Source organism: Ammospiza nelsoni, chromosome 1 (assembly GCF_027579445.1).
Source record: "Ammospiza nelsoni isolate bAmmNel1 chromosome 1, bAmmNel1.pri, whole genome shotgun sequence".
Classification (NCBI taxonomy): domain Eukaryota; kingdom Metazoa; phylum Chordata; class Aves; order Passeriformes; family Passerellidae; genus Ammospiza; species Ammospiza nelsoni.
Genome location: NC_080633.1, coordinates 34,495,908 through 34,514,364, shown reverse-complemented (window position 1 = coordinate 34,514,364; position 18,457 = coordinate 34,495,908). Strand labels below are relative to the sequence as shown.

The following is an 18,457-nucleotide window of genomic DNA, read 5'->3' as shown; positions in this document are numbered from 1 at the left end:
AAGTGAATTCCAAACAGACATTGGAGCTGAATGTGACGTGATCACAGCAAGCGCTGTGCCCAAAATTTAAATTCAAAGCTCTGCACATTTCAAACAGCAAGATCAAAATGAGTCTGTTTGGCAAAGCTGTTCTGGCCTGCCTGCTAACAGATAGGAGTGCTGGAAATTGTGGAATAGAAAGTCCCAAGTGTGCTTGATTGAAGAGCAGTCTGCAAACACAGATGATCAAATTGAGTAGATAACCTATCTATGGAATTGAATTCTAGACTTCCTTTCAAAGACTGCCATGGGACATGGAAGAATGCAGGGTGCAATAAAGGTGTGTAGCAAATTTTGTATGTCTGACACAATTTCAAAGAGGGTGGGAAAAAAATCAGTTAAAATTAATAGTTTCTCCCAGGCAAAGCCATAGAAAAAATAATGTAAGATGCTATCAACAGAGAATGACAAGACAACAAAACAATTAATTGTCACAAAGGGTTTTTTTCTATGTCTGCTTTATTAAGGAAGAATCTCTCTTAATAGTTTTTGCCTTTTTTCTTTTTATAATTTATTTTATTGGCAAAGATATTTGCATTTTCCTGACAGACTCTGAATGCATTGATTTAATCCAGATTATAATATAAAAAGGAAACTATTTGAGTCTAACCTTATTTAATAAGTTGAAAGCCAGATAACTAATAGATCAACAGAAGAGACAGTCCTCACCTAAGGGAGAACTATCACAGCTCCTCCAGCAGCTCTCCTATGAGTCACCACTGCTCATTAATTTGATCAATATTTTCAGGGGAGGAATTGCTGGAAAAGAATGTGAATTTCTTTAGACATAAATGTATTTTAAGGACTTGTCACTTTTACTAAATTACCTGAATCACATGGTCAATGGTCCCACATTTGCTTCCACATGTGACTTTATCACTGGATATGGATCTGGAGTAGCATGCAGTTGAAAGACTGAAACCTCTGAAAGACTGAGAAAAACTGAACATGAACCTTCAAGGTGATGTGGTAGCTCATAGTGGTAACTCAAATGGAGGTAACAAGTAGAGAGGATTTTTAACTATCTGTAGCATAAATCCATCATTAGAATTCAACCTTCACTTTGAAAATATTGCAGACTTATTGGAAGAATATTCAGAAAAGTGCTGGAATAACTATCCAGATTCAAGATACAATTTAAAATTTATTTTAGTGCATCCATGTACCTTCACTTCTAATTTGTCATCACTGAATGTCGCATTGAAGATCTCCATGGTGGCATAAAATGACATGAGATCATTGAAATCTCTAGGGAATGTAAAGTCACCAGAAAAGAGCTGACGTGAAATAAAGTGATACCAACAAATCCCTAAGCTATCGACTAAGGGCTATGGGATGTACCTATCCTCTGCTAAATCAATTGCTCAATGTCTTAGGCCTTCCAAAGCATGGTACCAAAGTGGAAGCAGAGATAAAAGTGCCGCAATTGGTTATCTGTCAAGTTGCAAACAGCCAAAAAGACATGGAAGTGACCAAGATGATCATGTTACAAAATGGGAATCAAAACACTACATAAGCAGAAACTTTGTGAAATCATCCTGTGAGCATCATCCTCAGCAAATTGTGGTAGAGGGTTAAAGAAAGACTTTGGGGATTTGAGAAGAAAGCAAGGGAGGTGGCTAGATGAATCTGAATCCATAACAACTTTTTAGAGGCTCTTCCACACTTGCAAATTAAGACATTGTTCTCAGGACTTAGCTTCTGGTCTGAAGTTGAACTTTTGCTTCAGTGGAAGAATATGGAACACGTAGTAATAGGAGGGAAATTGCATGAAGAGTGTGTCTTGAGCATGGGTAAGTGGAGTGGCTGGGAATCAGATAGAACAGCAAGAGGGTTGTAGTACAGTGACTCCAAGGAAGACTGCTGCAACACACAAACATTTCCAGTTGCAAATATGACACAACAAACAACAAAGTTTTAGTCGATGCAACAAAGAATATGAAGAAAATTATTTTTGGATTATATTTGGATTATTCTAGAAAAGTGGTAGGGTGTATAGATAGCACAGACAGAGAAGAGGAAAGCTTTATCAGTGACAAGATAGCCATCAGCACTAGCACCTGATGGGGGTAGTCATGTGAACAGTGAAAGGAAGGAGGAAATACCAACTTGGTAATTATTACTTACAACCAACTGGTCTCAAAAGCATACGGATTGATGTACTAATTAACAAAGACCAGGGTGCTGACAGGTGTTTGTCAAAAACTGCCAAATTAAACCAAAGAATGGGGTGCTTTACACATTTGTCTGCAATATCTAGGCATAAAAATAGTAGCATCTGAACAAACCCAGTTCAGCATGTGTGCAACTTTATCTCATGCAGCTAGCAATAAACCATCACTGATAGTTTCTAAAAATTGTAGATAAATCCACATCTTGAAAGACATTATATCCAGCATAGAAAAAAAAATTCTTTTTGGATCTTATTATGATGTATTAATTTTTAGGCTGGAAACTGGTGGGCGGCTGAAGGCAGGAAATACATTGCATATGAGAAATATCTGCATGGAGGGCAAGTTTCTGACTCCAGAACAGTCCTCAGAGAGAGTGAAATGAAGGCAAAAATCTGAAGTAAAAAATCACCATACAACATGCAGAGAGAACTGTATTACACAGCAATTAGCCTACATTACATGTTACAAAACACAGGAAGTTGACAAGAGAATCTACAGGCAACAGGAAAAATACAGGTATAGTATGCAGTAAAAGGGGTAAAAAGCAAAGTAAAGTATAGCAAAACCAAAAGAAATCCTCTCAACAGTGTGGGTCTAATGTTAGCTGGAAGTGCAAAATCAGTGTTTAAATCTTCAAAAAGTTGAAAACCAGAGTGATTTAATTTTAACAAAAGAAGGAGATAAAGCACTTTTTAAAATATTATTAACTAAAGAAGATACTAAACAATGCTAACTGAGTTAGAGAAATAATCAGTGAATTTGAAAATTCTTAAAAAAATAAAAGAAAATAACAGTGAAACTGATAAAATATGAATTTAATAACTTGCCTTCCTTTCCCAAATAAGTCAATCAAGATAGTTTTTATGAAAAATATGTCTTGGCATTGCATGTCTGATTTATTTTTTAATGAGATTATGGGGTTAGTTTATACATGTCTCAGCCTAGGCTTCTGTAAGGAATTTATCCCTAGACATTCTAATCTTAACATATTATATGGTATTCCTACAGTACCCTCAATCAGTAGGTGCCAGCAACTATTTAAAGCAAGTTAAAAGTGACCTAACTGGAAGGGCACAAAAGAGTGCCAATGGTATAGACATCATCATGAAATGGGATTATGGCTAACATGATTCTGCACAGACTGGGAGGTTCAGCACTACTGGCTGCTGTAATCAAGTGGTGAGAAACATGTATATACCTAATATTAATCAAATTTGTGCCAAAGATGCACTTGCCATATTATGTGGCACCTGCCTACCTATGCAGCTACCACCATGTCTCTGGAAGACTGCTCATACAGCAGAACTATCATATGGCCTTTATTTTATTATGAATCCCTTCTATTTTCCTCTAGTAAATCAGTTTTCTGGGTATCAAGTCAGTCCTGTAGCTAAGGTGCACGAATGTCACAGAGAAATTGGAGCTGACAAAAAAAATATTCTAAATATTGCAAAATACAAAATCAGACATTTAGGAACCCAGTCCTTACATATTGAGGAACACATCTGAGAAGACACAAGTGGAGAAAAGCAGTGTTATAGTGAAGCAATGTGTGAACATGCAGACCTATGTCAGTGCTGCAGAACTGCATCTGGGCTACTGCAGTTCTTGGTTGCTTGGACAAGAATTATTAAATAGAAATAAAAAGACAGGCTGCTGGTGGAACAAATGCAAAATACCCTAATACTGTGTAGGTAGTTATGGCTTTCATGCTTTGAGAGAGGAGGCTGTAAAATTGGTGACAGTGTAAGAGAAAGCCTCACTCAGAGCTCAGTAACTGGAGAAAGGGTCTCACACAAATTTCAGGTTTGCTTTGTCAGAGCAAAGATAGAGAGGTACTTTACTACCATATGCAAACTTCTTTAATGGAAAATGCTGGATAATGAAAGTTCAGTAACGTATCTGAGAAGAACGGAAGGATAAAATCCTGAACAAGTTTTATTAGAAATAAAGAAACATGGAGACTTTCTATTTTTCTGGTCTATTCTGTTTGCTTTAACCAATGAGTCATGGCTAACATATACTATCAAGATTCTCCATAAACTGGTAAGTCAGGTCACAACAAGAACCTGTTTTGAAAGTCAAATATATCATACTGCACTCAGTAAAAATTAACTGGAAGAAATCTAATGGTCTGTGATGTACAGATCAAACCTTAGATTCCTCCAGATTTAACCTATCAGTTTATAAAGAGGAAGTTTAACAAGTCTAGGAAATAACTAATTGTGCACTTACAATATGATGATGTAACAGCAAATCTGATTTCTGCTGGTGTGCCAGATTACAGGAGACATCAAGCATCCCTTGCTGGAGGGGTGGTTATGACAAACTGAAACGACATGCACACAGATGCTCTAATTTACAGCTGCTATTTCAAGGAAAGGCTGTTGAGAGAATCATGCTCCCGCATAAAAAAGTGACTGGGGCTATGAGGGTAGATGATTTTGCCCTTGGTGGAGTTCTATGCCAATATGTTGTTGCCATAGCACCACGAAGCCATGTATTCCAGTGTAGAGATGTCACTCTAATTGCATAGCAGGGCTTTGAGAAGTTTAAAGTCAGACCTTGGAATATCTTCCTTTTGGCTAAAGAGTGAGGCTGTCACTGAAGACTAAGTAAACACAAAAATTGGCCTTGGCTGTAGGAATTGCTTAAGATTCTGAACACAGTAAAACTTCGTGATGTGGCTGATCATCACTTGCTCCAAATCTCTGGTGACTGCCCCTTTGTGTGTTAAGTGCAATTTGGGTTTGGCTGGGCAACCTTGATTTGGGGAATATCCTCTGGGACAATGCCAGGGAAATCAGCACTGGGAGCCAGCACAGAGACCGCCAGCATTTCTGATTCCTGCATTTGGATCTGGAGAACCCACAGCAAACTCCCACCAGTGAACATGGCTTTCTTTATTTCCGTGGAACAGTATCAGAAATGGAGGTCATGATGTCCTTTATCCTGTCTTGCACTATTATTTTGCAAATGCTTGCACACAGCCCTTGAGATACAAGTGGCAACTGGAATATAATACAAAAAGTCAGTAGATGGGTCAGACACATGGATAGTGACTGACCTAATGGCATCAAAAGAAAGGAATCGTAATTAGTGACACTGCTGCTTTCTTTTTCTTGGAGGAGCTGGTGTCACGATCTGATGTTGGATTAGATTAACTGGGGACACAGGGATGCAGGAATAGTTGTCTCCTTACCATCAACACATGATTCAGTTTCTCAATGCTTCAGTACAGCTCTTTTGTAAAAACCTGCCTTTGTGACCCAAATGACACACAGGCTTTCAGGTGGGAAGCTGAGACTGCCAAAGCAGAGTGAGGGGGTATAAGGTCATGCAGCCTCTACTTTTTGGTGCCTCAGGAGCCAGAGTTAATGGGCAGTAATGCACTGCTTGGGGCTGAGAGTGGCTCAGACATTCAAACTTGTCCATTTGCCTAAATTCATATCTCTGCTAAAACAGGAGCAGGTTTAGCAGAGCCAAACCAGCACCAGCCAACAGGCTGAGTGCTCTTCCTCCTCCAGAATAGACCCCACTCCACATTTCAGGTGGCTGAAATGGGAGCATAAGCATTGGCAAAGTTAGGAATTTCCCTCACCCTCTCCCCAACCTTTTTGTTTTCCTTCTCTTTTCTGCAGGATTTTCACTTCATTTTTAGTTGTGAGAGGAGGCAAGACTGTGCTACTACACAGCTATTATATAGTAAATCAGACCTTTTGAGTTTGGATTAAATTTTACTTCAAGTCATTTATGGAAAGTGATTTTGGACCCTATGACAGTGTCTCCACATTAGAGAAAACTTCCATCCCTGCAGTACACAGGCTTGAGTAAACGTTAGAATAATTGTAGGATAATTTCCAGGAGTAATTAATATTAATTGTGTGGATTTAGTAGTTGCTTTATTTGTTCTGAAACTCATCTTTGATCCTGTACTGCAACAGAAGTAAGCAAACTTCTTCTGTGTAGGCAAAGATGCATTTTAGGACAAGTTAGGACCTTCAGAATTTGGTGCCAGGCAAGCAAGACAAAGAGAGTAAAATGTTCATTTAATACAAATTCAGCATGGTGAGAACAAGCTATTGAGAAAACTGGCTGACCAGGCTGAGAGGGTCTGTTCCCTTGAATAAGAAAAGGAGAGTACTCATCCCGGCGGAAAGTAAGGTTTCTCTGTAAGGAGTGGGCATGTGGGATTTTCAGGCTGTGATTTTTGGCGGCAGTGCATGACCCACTTACACATAGCTTCTGGAGACTGTACATAAAAGATGCCTCTAATGGAACCCTGTATTGCATGTGGTGAAATGACATTTTAACACTGAAAACACGGCTTCAGAAGAGCAACTAAAATAGTTCAGCTTGCAAATATCGATCAGAGATGCTTTCTTGTAAAAATTCTGGTGGTTTAGTTTTGAGGTGTACCCGGGTACTAGGGATTGATGGCTCCCGAAACAGCCTCGAACTGCTTGCCTTCCCCAGAGACGCCTCTGCAAACAGCGAGTTTGAGAAGTCAGCATCCTTTCTGTTCTGCCAAATTGATTTCCTTATTAATCAAAAAAATCTCATCTTCCTCTGGCTTCAGGTGATTTTTTTTTTCTTAAAACGTTTTATGACTACCCGAAGAAAGAGAAAAAAAATGTAAAAATTCAAAGGAGAATAAAACAGAAGAAAAACAGAATTACTTTAAGGTGAGCTTCCAATGACTTCTTGCTCCTTTTGATGGTTCTTGTCAACTACGAACTTTCCCCCCGTCTCTCTCTCTCCCTCTCTCTTCGAGCACCTTCTGATCTCAGAAAGGTATTTTATTCTTTTGATGAATGAAGCGATCAATTTTTCTTTCGACCAAGCATTTTTGGTTTAGAATAAATTGGCGAAGCGTTTTCCTCCCTCCCTGTTAGTGTGTTTGCTTTGTTTCCTCCTCCTCCTCCTCTTCCTCCTCCCCCAAGGTAAATCTAGACCGCTGTAAAGGCATCTATATATACAATTGCTGTCATTCAAATAAGACGTTTTATCAAGCGTCTTTAAATCTGCAGTCAGCCTCATTTAACCTCTAAAATTACGCTTAACGGGCGACCTTCATTAGCCAAATTGGAAGGAACGTGCGGTTTGTGTTAAGCAGCGTCGTTTCCACGCTGGTGACCCCCGCTCTGCAGCTGGCGGGGAGAGGGGCGTCCATCGCCGGGGTCGGGATAAATGTGGGAGCAGCTGCACCCCCCGTCCCTCCCTGCCTGGGCACACGGGTGTCCGTGGGCACGGAGCTCCCCGGGGCGGTGTGCAAGCACTTGGCCTCGGGTTTGCTCCGTCGTTTCCCCGCTCCTTCTCGGAGGGAGAGGGACGCAGGATTCCTCCCGCCCGGCCGCATTATTTATCTGTTACCTTGCGAGCGGGCAGAGCTTGCCGAGAGAGCTCTCGCCGCCTCAGCTCCCGGGTTGCCTGTCCCAGAGGACACCAATTAAAGGCACTAATTGGACAGCGATACATCAAAGTCTGTCGCTGAGACCGGCTCCTTGGAGCTCTGGGGGTCCTGTAGGCAGGCTTTGTTTTAGGCACTGCTCCAGCTCCCCGTGTCGGGCTGCGCACTCCCCTGGCCCGCTCTGCCGCTCGAAACCCTCGCGTTCCCCAGCCCAGCAGCGCCCGTGGGTCACTGCGCCCCACGCTGCCCTTTCCAGTGAGGAAAAACTGCATTGGTGCCCCCGGTTCGCCGGGAGCACGGCTCACCTCGTGTTGACCCACCTGTGCTGACCCTCCACACTCCCACCCGTGAAACCCGTCCCTCCCTGCGGTCAGACTGCGGTGGCTCCTCGTGAGCCCCTCGTCCCCAGCAGGGACACGGGGCCGGAGGATCCGCGCTGCCCAGCGGAACTCGGAGCTCCCACCCTCAGGGTCCCTCGGACAGAGGACGTGGGGCCGCGTCCTACCCCTACCATACCCCAGGTTTTCCCTTCGCGCGGTATTCCCGGGGCCCCGGGGTAAGCCCCTTTGGGGCAGCAGGTGTTTCTCCGAGCCCGGGATCACCCTTTGAGTCTGGGCAGGAGCCTGCAGGAGCCCCAGACAGGGCTTCAGTGCCAGGGGGGCTCCAGGTACATGGGAGGTGTTTGGAGAATGGATGAGAAGCGGGAGGAGGCAGTTATACCCCGGGATCCTGACAACAAATGTCTGGTCTCTTCGTTGCTTTCCAACTCTTTTTCGAGAAATTAAGCAATTCTCCATATTATGAAAGTGCTTTATTTCAACTTTATTGACCCTGAGTTATTCGGGACCTCGGGTTTTCCCAGGTGAGGCTGCTCCGAGCCCGGAGGAAAGAGCCGGCGCTTCCAGGAGCGGTGCAGTGATGCTTTGCCGGCTCCATCCCGAGCAGGGCGAGCACCGCGCCAGAGGGAGCCTGGCTGTGCGCAGGGGCATTCGCAGGGCTCGGCCTGAAACAGGGCTTCTGGCACACACGTGTATTTATATATCTCGATAGGAGCCAGTCAGAGGCAGAAAATGACAGGTCTCCCCGCAGGAAAGCTTGGCATCCCCGGGCTGAGCAGAGGCGCGGTTTGCTTATCCTTGCGTGATTAAAAGCTGCTTTTTAACGTGTCCTTTCTGAGGCCATCGCCCTCGGGAGCAAAGCACGGCTCCGCAGAGACTAGACTGGGTGGCCCACAAAGGAGTGCGGATGGCTGTGCTGACGGGCATAGGAGCCGATACGGCAGGGATGGAGTTTGGTGATGGTCCCCTTTATCCCCCACCTGCAGCTCCGTTCCTCTGCTCAGACCGGCGAGGATGTGTCGGGAGAGCGAGGAAGTGTTTGATGGTTTACTGCCCACGGAGGCATTTGTTTTTCATTTTGCAAACTCTTCTCTTTAAGTAATTGTTCCTGTTAAGAGTGTATACCTTTCACTGGGCTTCACCGCGCTATAAATAATCTCGATGAAGATGCAAGGATATGACTTTCACAAGATTGGACAATTGATTAAATCTGTGACCTGCAATTGCGAATAATCTTGGAAGGCTATTTAAACAGATGAAGGCCTAAATTGTCTTGCTTGTATCTGAATTAATTTCTCATTCATCATCATTATGGAGTGATTGGTTCTATTCAGGCTTTGCAGCCTGCTGGAACGAAACTGGATTTAAATGAGACTGTAACACAATTTAAATGCTCCCCAGATTTAACGAGGCCAATCGAGCAGCTGCAATAAACACAAATATTTTTCTAAACAGCCTTGTTTTAAATAATTACTTAATACTTTCATGTGATGTTCTTAAGTGGCAATTTCTGTCTCTGAAGTCACAGGCACTTCTTTGCAGAGAGGGCAGCAGAGAAAATCACATCGTGTGTTTGCTCTGCATGTATAAGTGCATGAAATACACCGATTGAGATTATTTAAAGTGAGGTTTGTAAATATTAGTGTAAACCTGCGCTACATTCTCGGTCGTAGATACACTCAGTGTAGGTGATTTTTAAAAAAATTTACAAAGTGGAGTGGGAACAAACGGTGAATTGGAGGCCAGAGGTTGTGATCTATTTGTTTTCTTGGTAGGGAATTCTGAACTAGCTATTTCTTCTTCCTCCTACCTGAGAGAGAGAGAAGAAAAACTTCCTAAACCAGGGACCAGTTCTGTCAGGGATCTACCCGGACCTATCGTAACCGCATCCCTGCCGCAGTACCGGCTCTCCAGGGTCAGGACGGGACGCTCCCAACTCACAGAAGGAGAAGCGAGACGATCTGAATGAAGCAGGCAATGTGTACGGGGCTCCGGGTAGAAGGGTGAAGCAAAAAGCGCGTGGGGCTGGTTTATCCCCCTTGACTTCCACCCAGGAACCTGATGCTCCTAAATGAAGCCATTTGTGTTAAAGAGACTTCAGCTCATCCTGACGTGGGCTTTACCCCAGGGTGACACTATTGTAAGAGGCAGGACAGCGAGCCTTGGGGTGACATATGGTGGAGGGTGTTTTCAGGGGCTAAACTCGGTAGTAAAATAAAGTAGCCGGGCGAGCAGGAGAATAATAGAAAACAAAAGGATCTTTCAGATAGACAAGCCAAAAAGCTAAAGGAGCCGCATGCTTTTCTGCAGGTGCTGGCAAATGACCGAGCAACCCAGCAGAAAACGTGAAATATGGAGAGACGATTTGCCAATGATTTAGGCGCTGAAGTAAAGCATAGTGCTGGGAAAGCAGATCCGATCCAGTTTAATCATACAACCTTAATAAAAACATATAGTCTGAGACGGGAACGTAAGCGTCAGTCTCGTTGCTATTTCACTTAATGGTACAGGAGGTGACAGATAAAACACAACAAAGATGGGTTGAGTGATTTGATAGTAAAGGACCAATTTAATGCGCGAGTTACAGCGCTGCTCCCCGGGATCGTTTAGGCTTAACCCGTTCTCTAGAGCTCATCTTCTTCCTCTTCTGGTGCTTTTTTTATTAGTAGTATTATTATTCAGTTGTTTAAAATGAGCATTATCCCAAACATATGCAGTGCAATCAGCTCGGTCACACTTACAAGAACACGCTTTAATAAGGCAATCAATCAAACGCTAACAAGGCGCGGGGGGGTGGGAGGCACCGCCTTTAGGAGCTGAATTTGGCTGGCCAGGGACCGGACCCGGTGTAGCACATGGGGTACCCCGAAGAAAACTCCGCTCCCGCTGGTGACAAGGGGCCAGGTCCCCATCGCCGCCTCCCCCGGGGCCTCACCCCGGTTCCTCCAAGGGTCTCATCCCCGACCAGGGCGAGGCCATGGAGTCCTGCCTGCCTGGTGGCGGTGGCTCGGGGCCAAAGGCAGAACTGCTGCCGGCGGGTGCCCCGTGTGTGCCCTCGCCGCCGTCAGCGCCCCACGCGTGCCCGGAGCCAGCGCCCCACGTGGGGCCGCGGACACCACCCCCGGCGGCGAAGGTGTTAACGGCGTCGGCCCCACGCAGCAAATGGAAAATTTCATTATGAAGTAATGAGTAATTCCTCCCACTGAGATGTATTGTTATATCTTCCACTTCAATTTAGGAGCACAGCGGCTCAATTACCTAGAAAATACAGTCAATTAAAGGCTGCTGATTGGACACGAGGACGGATCATCGATCTTGTACTTTCCAATATCGCTCCAGACACCTCATTTTCCCTCCCCTATTAACTGAAAATACTCTTGGCATTACCGCGACCCGCAGCCTATTTACCTGTCGCAGGCAATCTCTGCCCTGTGACCGAGCCGCGGAGAAATTCACAGCCACCCTTTGCCGCAGCATCCTCCGGGAACGGGCGGCCGGGAGGGCGGCTCCGGAGCCGGGGGACAGAGGGACACGCCGGCTCCCTGCCTCCCGCTCGCTCCCCCTTTGCTCGGGGGGATGTCCCAGTCACGGGTGAAGTGGTTATCAGAGGCTTAAGTGCTCTGTTTCTCTCACACGCTGCTAGATATATAAAATATAGGTATTTGTGCGCCAGCCGATGGCATTTTCTGAGCTGGTCACTCTGCAAGAGCAAACTCTGCCGCCATCGCAGCGGCAGCTTCGGCCGGACCTTGGCCTGCGCTCCCGCCCAGCAGGTGCCCGTGCCTGGCCCGGGAATGAGGGGTCGTGGGCTACGTGAGAGACCCCGTTTTTGGGGTCATCTGCCGTCCTACCCCTCCCCGACCTCTTCAGCGCTCCGTGCTCCCGGGGTTGCCGGGGCAATGGTACCAAGCACTGGCCCCGCAGCTCCTATTTTATCGGACTGGTTCTTCTGTCTGCTAAAAAACAAAGTAAAAGAGGGGGAAAGGCTTGCAAACCTCGGATGTTGTTCGGTTCTCCCCTTGGACGCTGTTTACAATTGTTATTTCCGGGGGAGGACGGGGACGGGGAATCTATCTGTGAGTGTCCAAAAAGGGCCATTGCTTTCATGTCCACGAGGAAATCTCATTTATAAAGGATGGAATAATCTGGCGTTAATGATTTAAAGATCGTGACTTTGGATGGGGTTTTAAAAAGCTGTAATAAACAATATTTTTTTAATTGGAAAAAATATGTCCTGGCACGCCCGTGTCTCTTCCCTGCTCTCCATCCGCTATAGGGAAAACGCTGCTATGCACTCCCTCTCCTAAAGACAAAAAGTCTCCGGTGTGGCAGTAAACCAGAGGCTTCTGAGCAATTTAGTACAAAGTAGATACAGAGGTGTCAACAAGTCTTTGTTCTGTCCAGCATTTATTTTCCTGCTTGTTGAACTGTAACTATTAGAAACTGCACGGTGAAATTCGTCTTAAGCAACGTTTTAACCATTTTTTTTTAAGCAAGCACGACAACAATATGGGTGAGAGGTTGTTAAAACGTGTCGTTATTATTGGTTTTGGTGTTATTATTTTTGTTGCTATTAAGTTTTATTCCGACATGGTAACAAATTATGGCAGTGTATTTTTGGGCTATTTTAAAACAGAATGAAATAAATAATGTCGGTTTTGGAAGAAAGCACTATCCAGCTCCGTGCCCGTGTTTGGTTGTTTTTTGTTTTTTTTTTTTTTTTTTTTTTTAATTTAGGGTTACAGAAATCCAAGCAAAAGCAATTATGCTACCTTCTTCCGAAATACCTTTTGGATAGGAAACGGGTGGGCGACTTTGTGAAAGAAATACTCTTCAAGAAGGAAGGGTGACCAGTGTGGAGGACACACACAAATACCAAGATCAGGGATGGAGAAAGAAACCCGACAAATGAAATAATTACTTAAAAAATAAAATTTAAAAAAATAATAAAGAGAAGACACAGCAAGGAGAAGACAGTGAGAGAACTGAAGGCTGAAGTACAAAGGAAGGGAAATCGCCTTTTCTCCAATTTGCAGACTGGTGATTGTCTGAAGGAGTTGTGCTCCCTGTCACCTCTAATCTCTTCCCTTGGCGGCTTGTTAGCGTTTGGCACGGGGTCTTTGCTCGCGGAGCATTGTACATTCGATATTCAAAAACCCTCTTTACATATACATCACTTGCTAATTTCGTCAGTGTGTGCACATTTCAGCGACTGATAATAGGACATTGTTATTTAAAGGACAAATAATAGCTCTGACCCATAAAGAGGCAGGAGCTCGTATTTTTCCCCTGCCAGTTCCAGTCTGCCTCTTAAAAATAAAATTTGGAATGAAAGAGGAATTGAAACGCTGGATTTCTGCTCACAACTAAGGACGAGACAAGGGAGGGTAAAGAATGCAATTAAACACGAAAGTAATGTACAGAATGACAGGTTTTCTTTATGGTAAAGCATTGTTATTTTCCATAGAGACAACAGGATAATACTGCCGAGTTGCAAACCGGAAACCTTTTGGGGTTTGTTTTTGTTGTTTGCCTGTTGTTTTTATTTTCTGAACACTGAGGGATTTCATCTTTGCTTTCTTCATGCGCACAAGCCGTTTCGTTATCAAGATAGTGTTTCTTTCAAGTATTTCAGATTTTCATTCTCCGCCTCATAGATTTGTGCGTAAGGTTTGTTGTGATCCGCAGAACCCCCAGCCCTTGGGAAGAAGTCTATCCACGGAAAAGAAAGTCCCAGCACATTTCTGTATGTGGCTGGCTGGACCATATTTCACTCGAGCTGATTTTCTTCCTCCTTCGTGCCTAAATTCCCTCTCAGAGATAAATCATTAGTGATACTTTCCTTCTTCTTTCTATTATTTTTCCCCCCTTGGAATGTAAATCCTTTTAAGACTGAGCTATTTTTAGTCTCTTTTCTTCTTTTTTTTGTTTTTTTCTTTTTTTTTTTTTTTCGGGTTTTTTTCTGTGGGTGTCCGCGGCTGAGGAGAGAACACGATTAAATAAACATGGGCTGTAGGTACATTAACTCGAAGAGAAGTCCGGGAAAGGGATGAGTATTTCATAACCCTGAGACAAAGGTTTATCTCGTTAAAGGTACTTCTTCTCTCTGGTCCATGGAAACTGAGGTGGCTTTGCTCAGCACAGAGGGCGTGAAAGTGAGAAAGGAGTCAGTCCTGGTTGTGGCCGAGCAGGTAAAGTCTGATCCGGAGGGTCTCTGCGCCAGCCCGTTGGACTGGCCGCTGTGGCATGCCAGGCAGGAGCAGGGGCTGCCCCCGGCGTTGCTGAGTCCATGAGTCGGGGCAGGGTAGAGAGAGGGGTGTCTGAAGGCGCACAGCAGTTCAGGTCTCGGGTACGGGTGGGACAGGACCCTGAAGGTGTCCAGAGGCCTCAGGGGGGTACTGAAGGGGGTGGCGGCCGAGGCCGATGTGGCGCCGATGCCCATGTGGGAGTAGTAGGGCAGGGGCAGGTGGGACGGGAATGGGTACGGCAGGTTCCCGGTGGCTGCGGCGTGGCTCATCATGTACGTGTAAAACGCCGGGTCGGCCGGGTGAGGCCAGGTCATGGCCAGTCGCTGCCTCTTGTCCTTCATCCTGCGGTTCTGGAACCAGACCTGCGGACAGAGGAGAGGCGAGAGCCGTCACCCGCCGCCGCTCTCCGCCGGGCCGCCGGCCCCGCTCCCAGGGCGGTGCGGCCGACGTGGGTCTGCCGGAGAGCGGAGACCGGCGCCAGCCTTCCCTCCTAGAGGGACTTGTCATCACGTACAGAGGGATCAGTTAAGCCCCTATAAAAACCTACAGGGAGACCCAGAGGAGCAGCCCTTTCAGGGCGCTTGTTTTCCTCTTTGCTTGTTAGGGCTTGTCCTGCTCACCCCCCGTCCCTGGGTCCCGGCCAGCCGGGCGGCTCTGCCTCATTGCCGCCCTTTCGCATCCACAACTACCTGGGATCATTGCTATGGGGTTTATTTTCATGTGTAAATGTTTTGGAAAAGGCAAAGCAAAGCGAGATCGAAACAAGATCTGCTGCTGGCTTTCCCTTCCCTCCCCCAAGAGCTGAGCGATATTTGGACTGAAGCGAAGGAAGGATTAAAAATAATCTGCTAGGGAGAGGGCAGATTAGCGGCGCTGGCCGGGATGGCTCTGGGAGCCGTGTCCCATCTCCCGCATTGCTGCAGGGTGCGGGCAGGGCCAGGAAAGGGGCGGGAGGCGGGGGGAGCTGAGAGGGAGGGTTGTGCTGGCGAAGTGCTTTCCCGAGTTTTGCAAGGAAGTTTGGCCATACAGATTTATATCGTGCTAATTGGAAACATGTCCGAGCTGCGTGTACCTTGATGGTGGTTTCTGGCAGATTTAGAGCAGCCGCCAGCTCACATCTCCGGGGCCTGGACACGTAATTCTCCCGGTAAAACTCCTTCTCCAGCCGGGCGATCTGCTCGCGGGTGAAGGCGGTGCGGTAGCGGCGCATCTGGTCGCTGGCGCTGCAGGCCAGCGAGCCCTGGGAGCCGCCGCTGCCTCCGCTGCCCTTGGGGTGATCCCCCCCGCCGCTGGGGCTGCCGGCCAGCGCCTCGGAGCACGGCCCTGCGGGGGGAGCCCGGAGCAAAGACACACACTCGGAGGCGGGCGGGCATGCAGGGATGCTCGCCGTCCGCCTCCCCAGCGAACCCACCTCGGCCCCCGTCCCACCCCATTTCGCGTTTCCCTGCCTGGCCCGGTGTACTGAGGGCATTGGGGTACTGACATCCAAGAAGGACCGGGGAGGAGGGCAGCGAGAAAGGGGATGAAACTCCTCCTGAGGGTTTGAGAGGGGCTTATTCACTCTGGCTGGGAGGTTACCTGTCCCCCGCCCTCGCCGACACGCACCTCCCGCAATGGCGGTGTCTGCTCGTTGAGCCTCACACCCGCTGCCCGCACCGGGAAACCGGAGCGCCGCAGCATCCCCCGACCCCGAGTGCCCGGAGAAGGCAGGTGTGCCCGCCATCCGTGCGGCACCGCTCCGCTGCTCCAGCCTCCAGGCCAGCAGGGACCCAGGAGCGGGGCAGCCAGCAGACAGACTGTTCCCTCTGAGGGGAAGGTGAGGCCTTGGGGATCTCCGCTCAGCCTCCAAAGAACAGGATAGGATGTTTTCAACCAGCCTCTAAGGGATGAGGGAGGACAGACAGCGCTCTCTACGCTTCCCGGCTTCTTGAAGTGATTGAGGAACGGGGAGGGGGAAGAAGTGTGTTGTTGTCAGGGTAGGGACGTCTTTGCCAGGCTGGGAAGGTGGGAATAGGGAGTGGGGAGTGGGGGCAGGGGGAAAAGGGGCCTGTCCGCTGCCTTTGCTTTCAAATGCAACTCTCCCTCATTGTGCCCGAGACCAAAGGCAATTAATTCATTGGGACCATTTCCGAGCTGGCGCCACCGAGACATAGAAGTGACAAGGTAATTTGGACCTCTCTCCTCTTTTTTTTTTTTTTTTCCTTTTTTTTTTTCTTTTTTTTTAACCCAACGTGCAAACAAGGCCCTCACTACCGCACTTGGGGCTGGCATGAGTCGGCGAGAGATTTTACAGTCTTTATGGGCGCTTCCGCACTCGCCCGGGCACATTTCACCCTGCAAAACCACAAACAGCTCTTGGCCAGAAAACTCGTTTGATCTTACCCCCACACACACACATACAAAAAAAAAAAAAACCTCCGGTGTGGAGGATCGTAAGGGATTTCCTGAAGTATGCACTGTCTAGGAGATGGGGAAGAATAAAAATAAAATAGAGCAGATTGAAGGGGAGAGCGCGTTGTTGTCCCGGCCAAAAAGATCCTACGGGACAAGCCGCAGGCCTGACGCATCCACGGTGGGAAGCCTGGCTCCCCTCCAGGGACGCGGGGGCTGCCCGGTGTCGTGCCCTCTGACTCCCAAACAAGTCTCCCGGTGGCAGGGAGGTGAGCACTCGGTCAGGAAAGAGATCACACACGCGCAGACACACACACCCCCGATTTCTTTGCCCCTCGCTCAGCTGGCGAGGGGAAAATCCCCTCCGGCAGCCCCCCCGCCCCACCAGTGCTGCCACCCAGCCCCGGAGCGGACGTGGGGCCGGAGGCTTGGGAAGGAGTTGGGTACCTTTGCTGTGCTGGTACTCGGCGCTCCCCGTGGCGCAGTCCGGGGTGCAGCTCACCTCGATTTCCTCATAGAAATCCGACTCGGTGTCCGAGCTGCTCTGCTGCCCTTTGCTGGAGGGGAGCTCCGGGACGGGGGGCTGCTGTCCGGCCGAAAGCAGTGCTGCCGCCGCCGAGCGGCTCTCCGGCACCGTCCCTGTCCCTGGCAGCACCTCCACCTCCTCTTCGTCTTCTCCTCCGCCACCTCCTCCTCCTCCTCTCTCCCGGGACGCCAAGGGGCCAGGTCTGGGGCTGATGCAGTTCCGATGGATCATCTTCTCCTGCTGCTCCGCAGCGGGGCTCCCCACTGCTTCGGACAAATTAGGCACCCTCTTGCCAACTAGAGCGCCAAGAGTAGTCCCCTCCAGAAACATCACCATCTCCTTCCTGGTTTCCATTGTGGCTTTGCTTAAGGGAGGGGAGAAAAAAAACCCAGATCTCTTCCCCCCCCTCCCTGCTGCTCCCGCCCCAGCCTTGTACAAACCCAGCAACCCTCTCCTGCCAATGCAGAGGAGCCAGCGGTGAGATAGGGTGACCTTGTGATGCGAGCGCTCCACTCTGCTATGCTGCTCTGGGAGGGATCACCATTGCCCTCTTCTTTCTAAGCTGTCATCCTCAATGGTGCAGTCGTCATTACAGTACCACCGGTGACGCCACACATTGATTGCCAGTGGATAAATAGAAACGTCTGCCATTGGGAAGATGAAAGGAAGAGCCGGAGCGAATGGGCTAAATGCGTGATGCGCCAGGTGTAGGAGCCTGAGATGGAGAGGGAAGTGTGAAAAAGAGATGCATATGGAGCTGCAAAGATGTTGTAACATGCGGAGAGAGTTCCGCGGGGGGAAGCCTTGCCTGACAATTAAATAGCCCTTTGACTGCTTTAAGCCACAACCTTGATGTAGAATTGAGGCGAAGATCCTTAGCTGCATCCTGGAAGTGAGAAGATACGTACTCAAGCCTCTTCCTTGGATGCATTATTTATTGCTGGCAATCAGCTTCTGCCTAACTGCATATATAAGGCTTCTAAGAATCCTTTGCAAACTTGAGGATAAAGAAATGCGCTGCTGACATTTGAATGTAAAAATAGCTTTGATTTCTTGCTCTGGGTCAATATCGGTTCCTATCGGTATAATTGTCATTGCTTTCTGTTTGCTGAGATTAAAATGTTAGTTTACCATTTGGAAATGCGGTTATATATTTATTGCTTTTTACATGTGAAAAGATACGACTACTTCACTTGTAACTGTAGTTATTCCATCTATCTGCCATTTATCGTTTGTTCTTATTTTTTTCCTTTGCTTTTCCCATTTTTCCATTATTCTTGCGTTTTTATCAGGGTTTTATGTCTCCTTTCCTTTCTTCTTTTTAACTAATT

General features: G+C 47.3%; 1 protein-coding gene across 1 annotated transcript; it reads right to left on the bottom strand.

Annotated features, from left to right (window-relative positions):
- Positions 1-14,040: 14,040 nt before the first annotated feature.
- On the bottom strand, positions 14,041-17,480 carry EVX1 (even-skipped homeobox 1). Its single transcript, XM_059489539.1, has 3 exons — positions 17,048-17,480; positions 15,282-15,532; positions 14,041-14,571 (listed from the first exon to the last, which is right to left on the bottom strand). The coding sequence occupies exons 1-3, from the start codon at positions 17,478-17,480 to the stop codon at positions 14,041-14,043; spliced, it is 1,215 nt and encodes a 404-aa protein (XP_059345522.1).
- Positions 17,481-18,457: the final 977 nt, after the last annotated feature.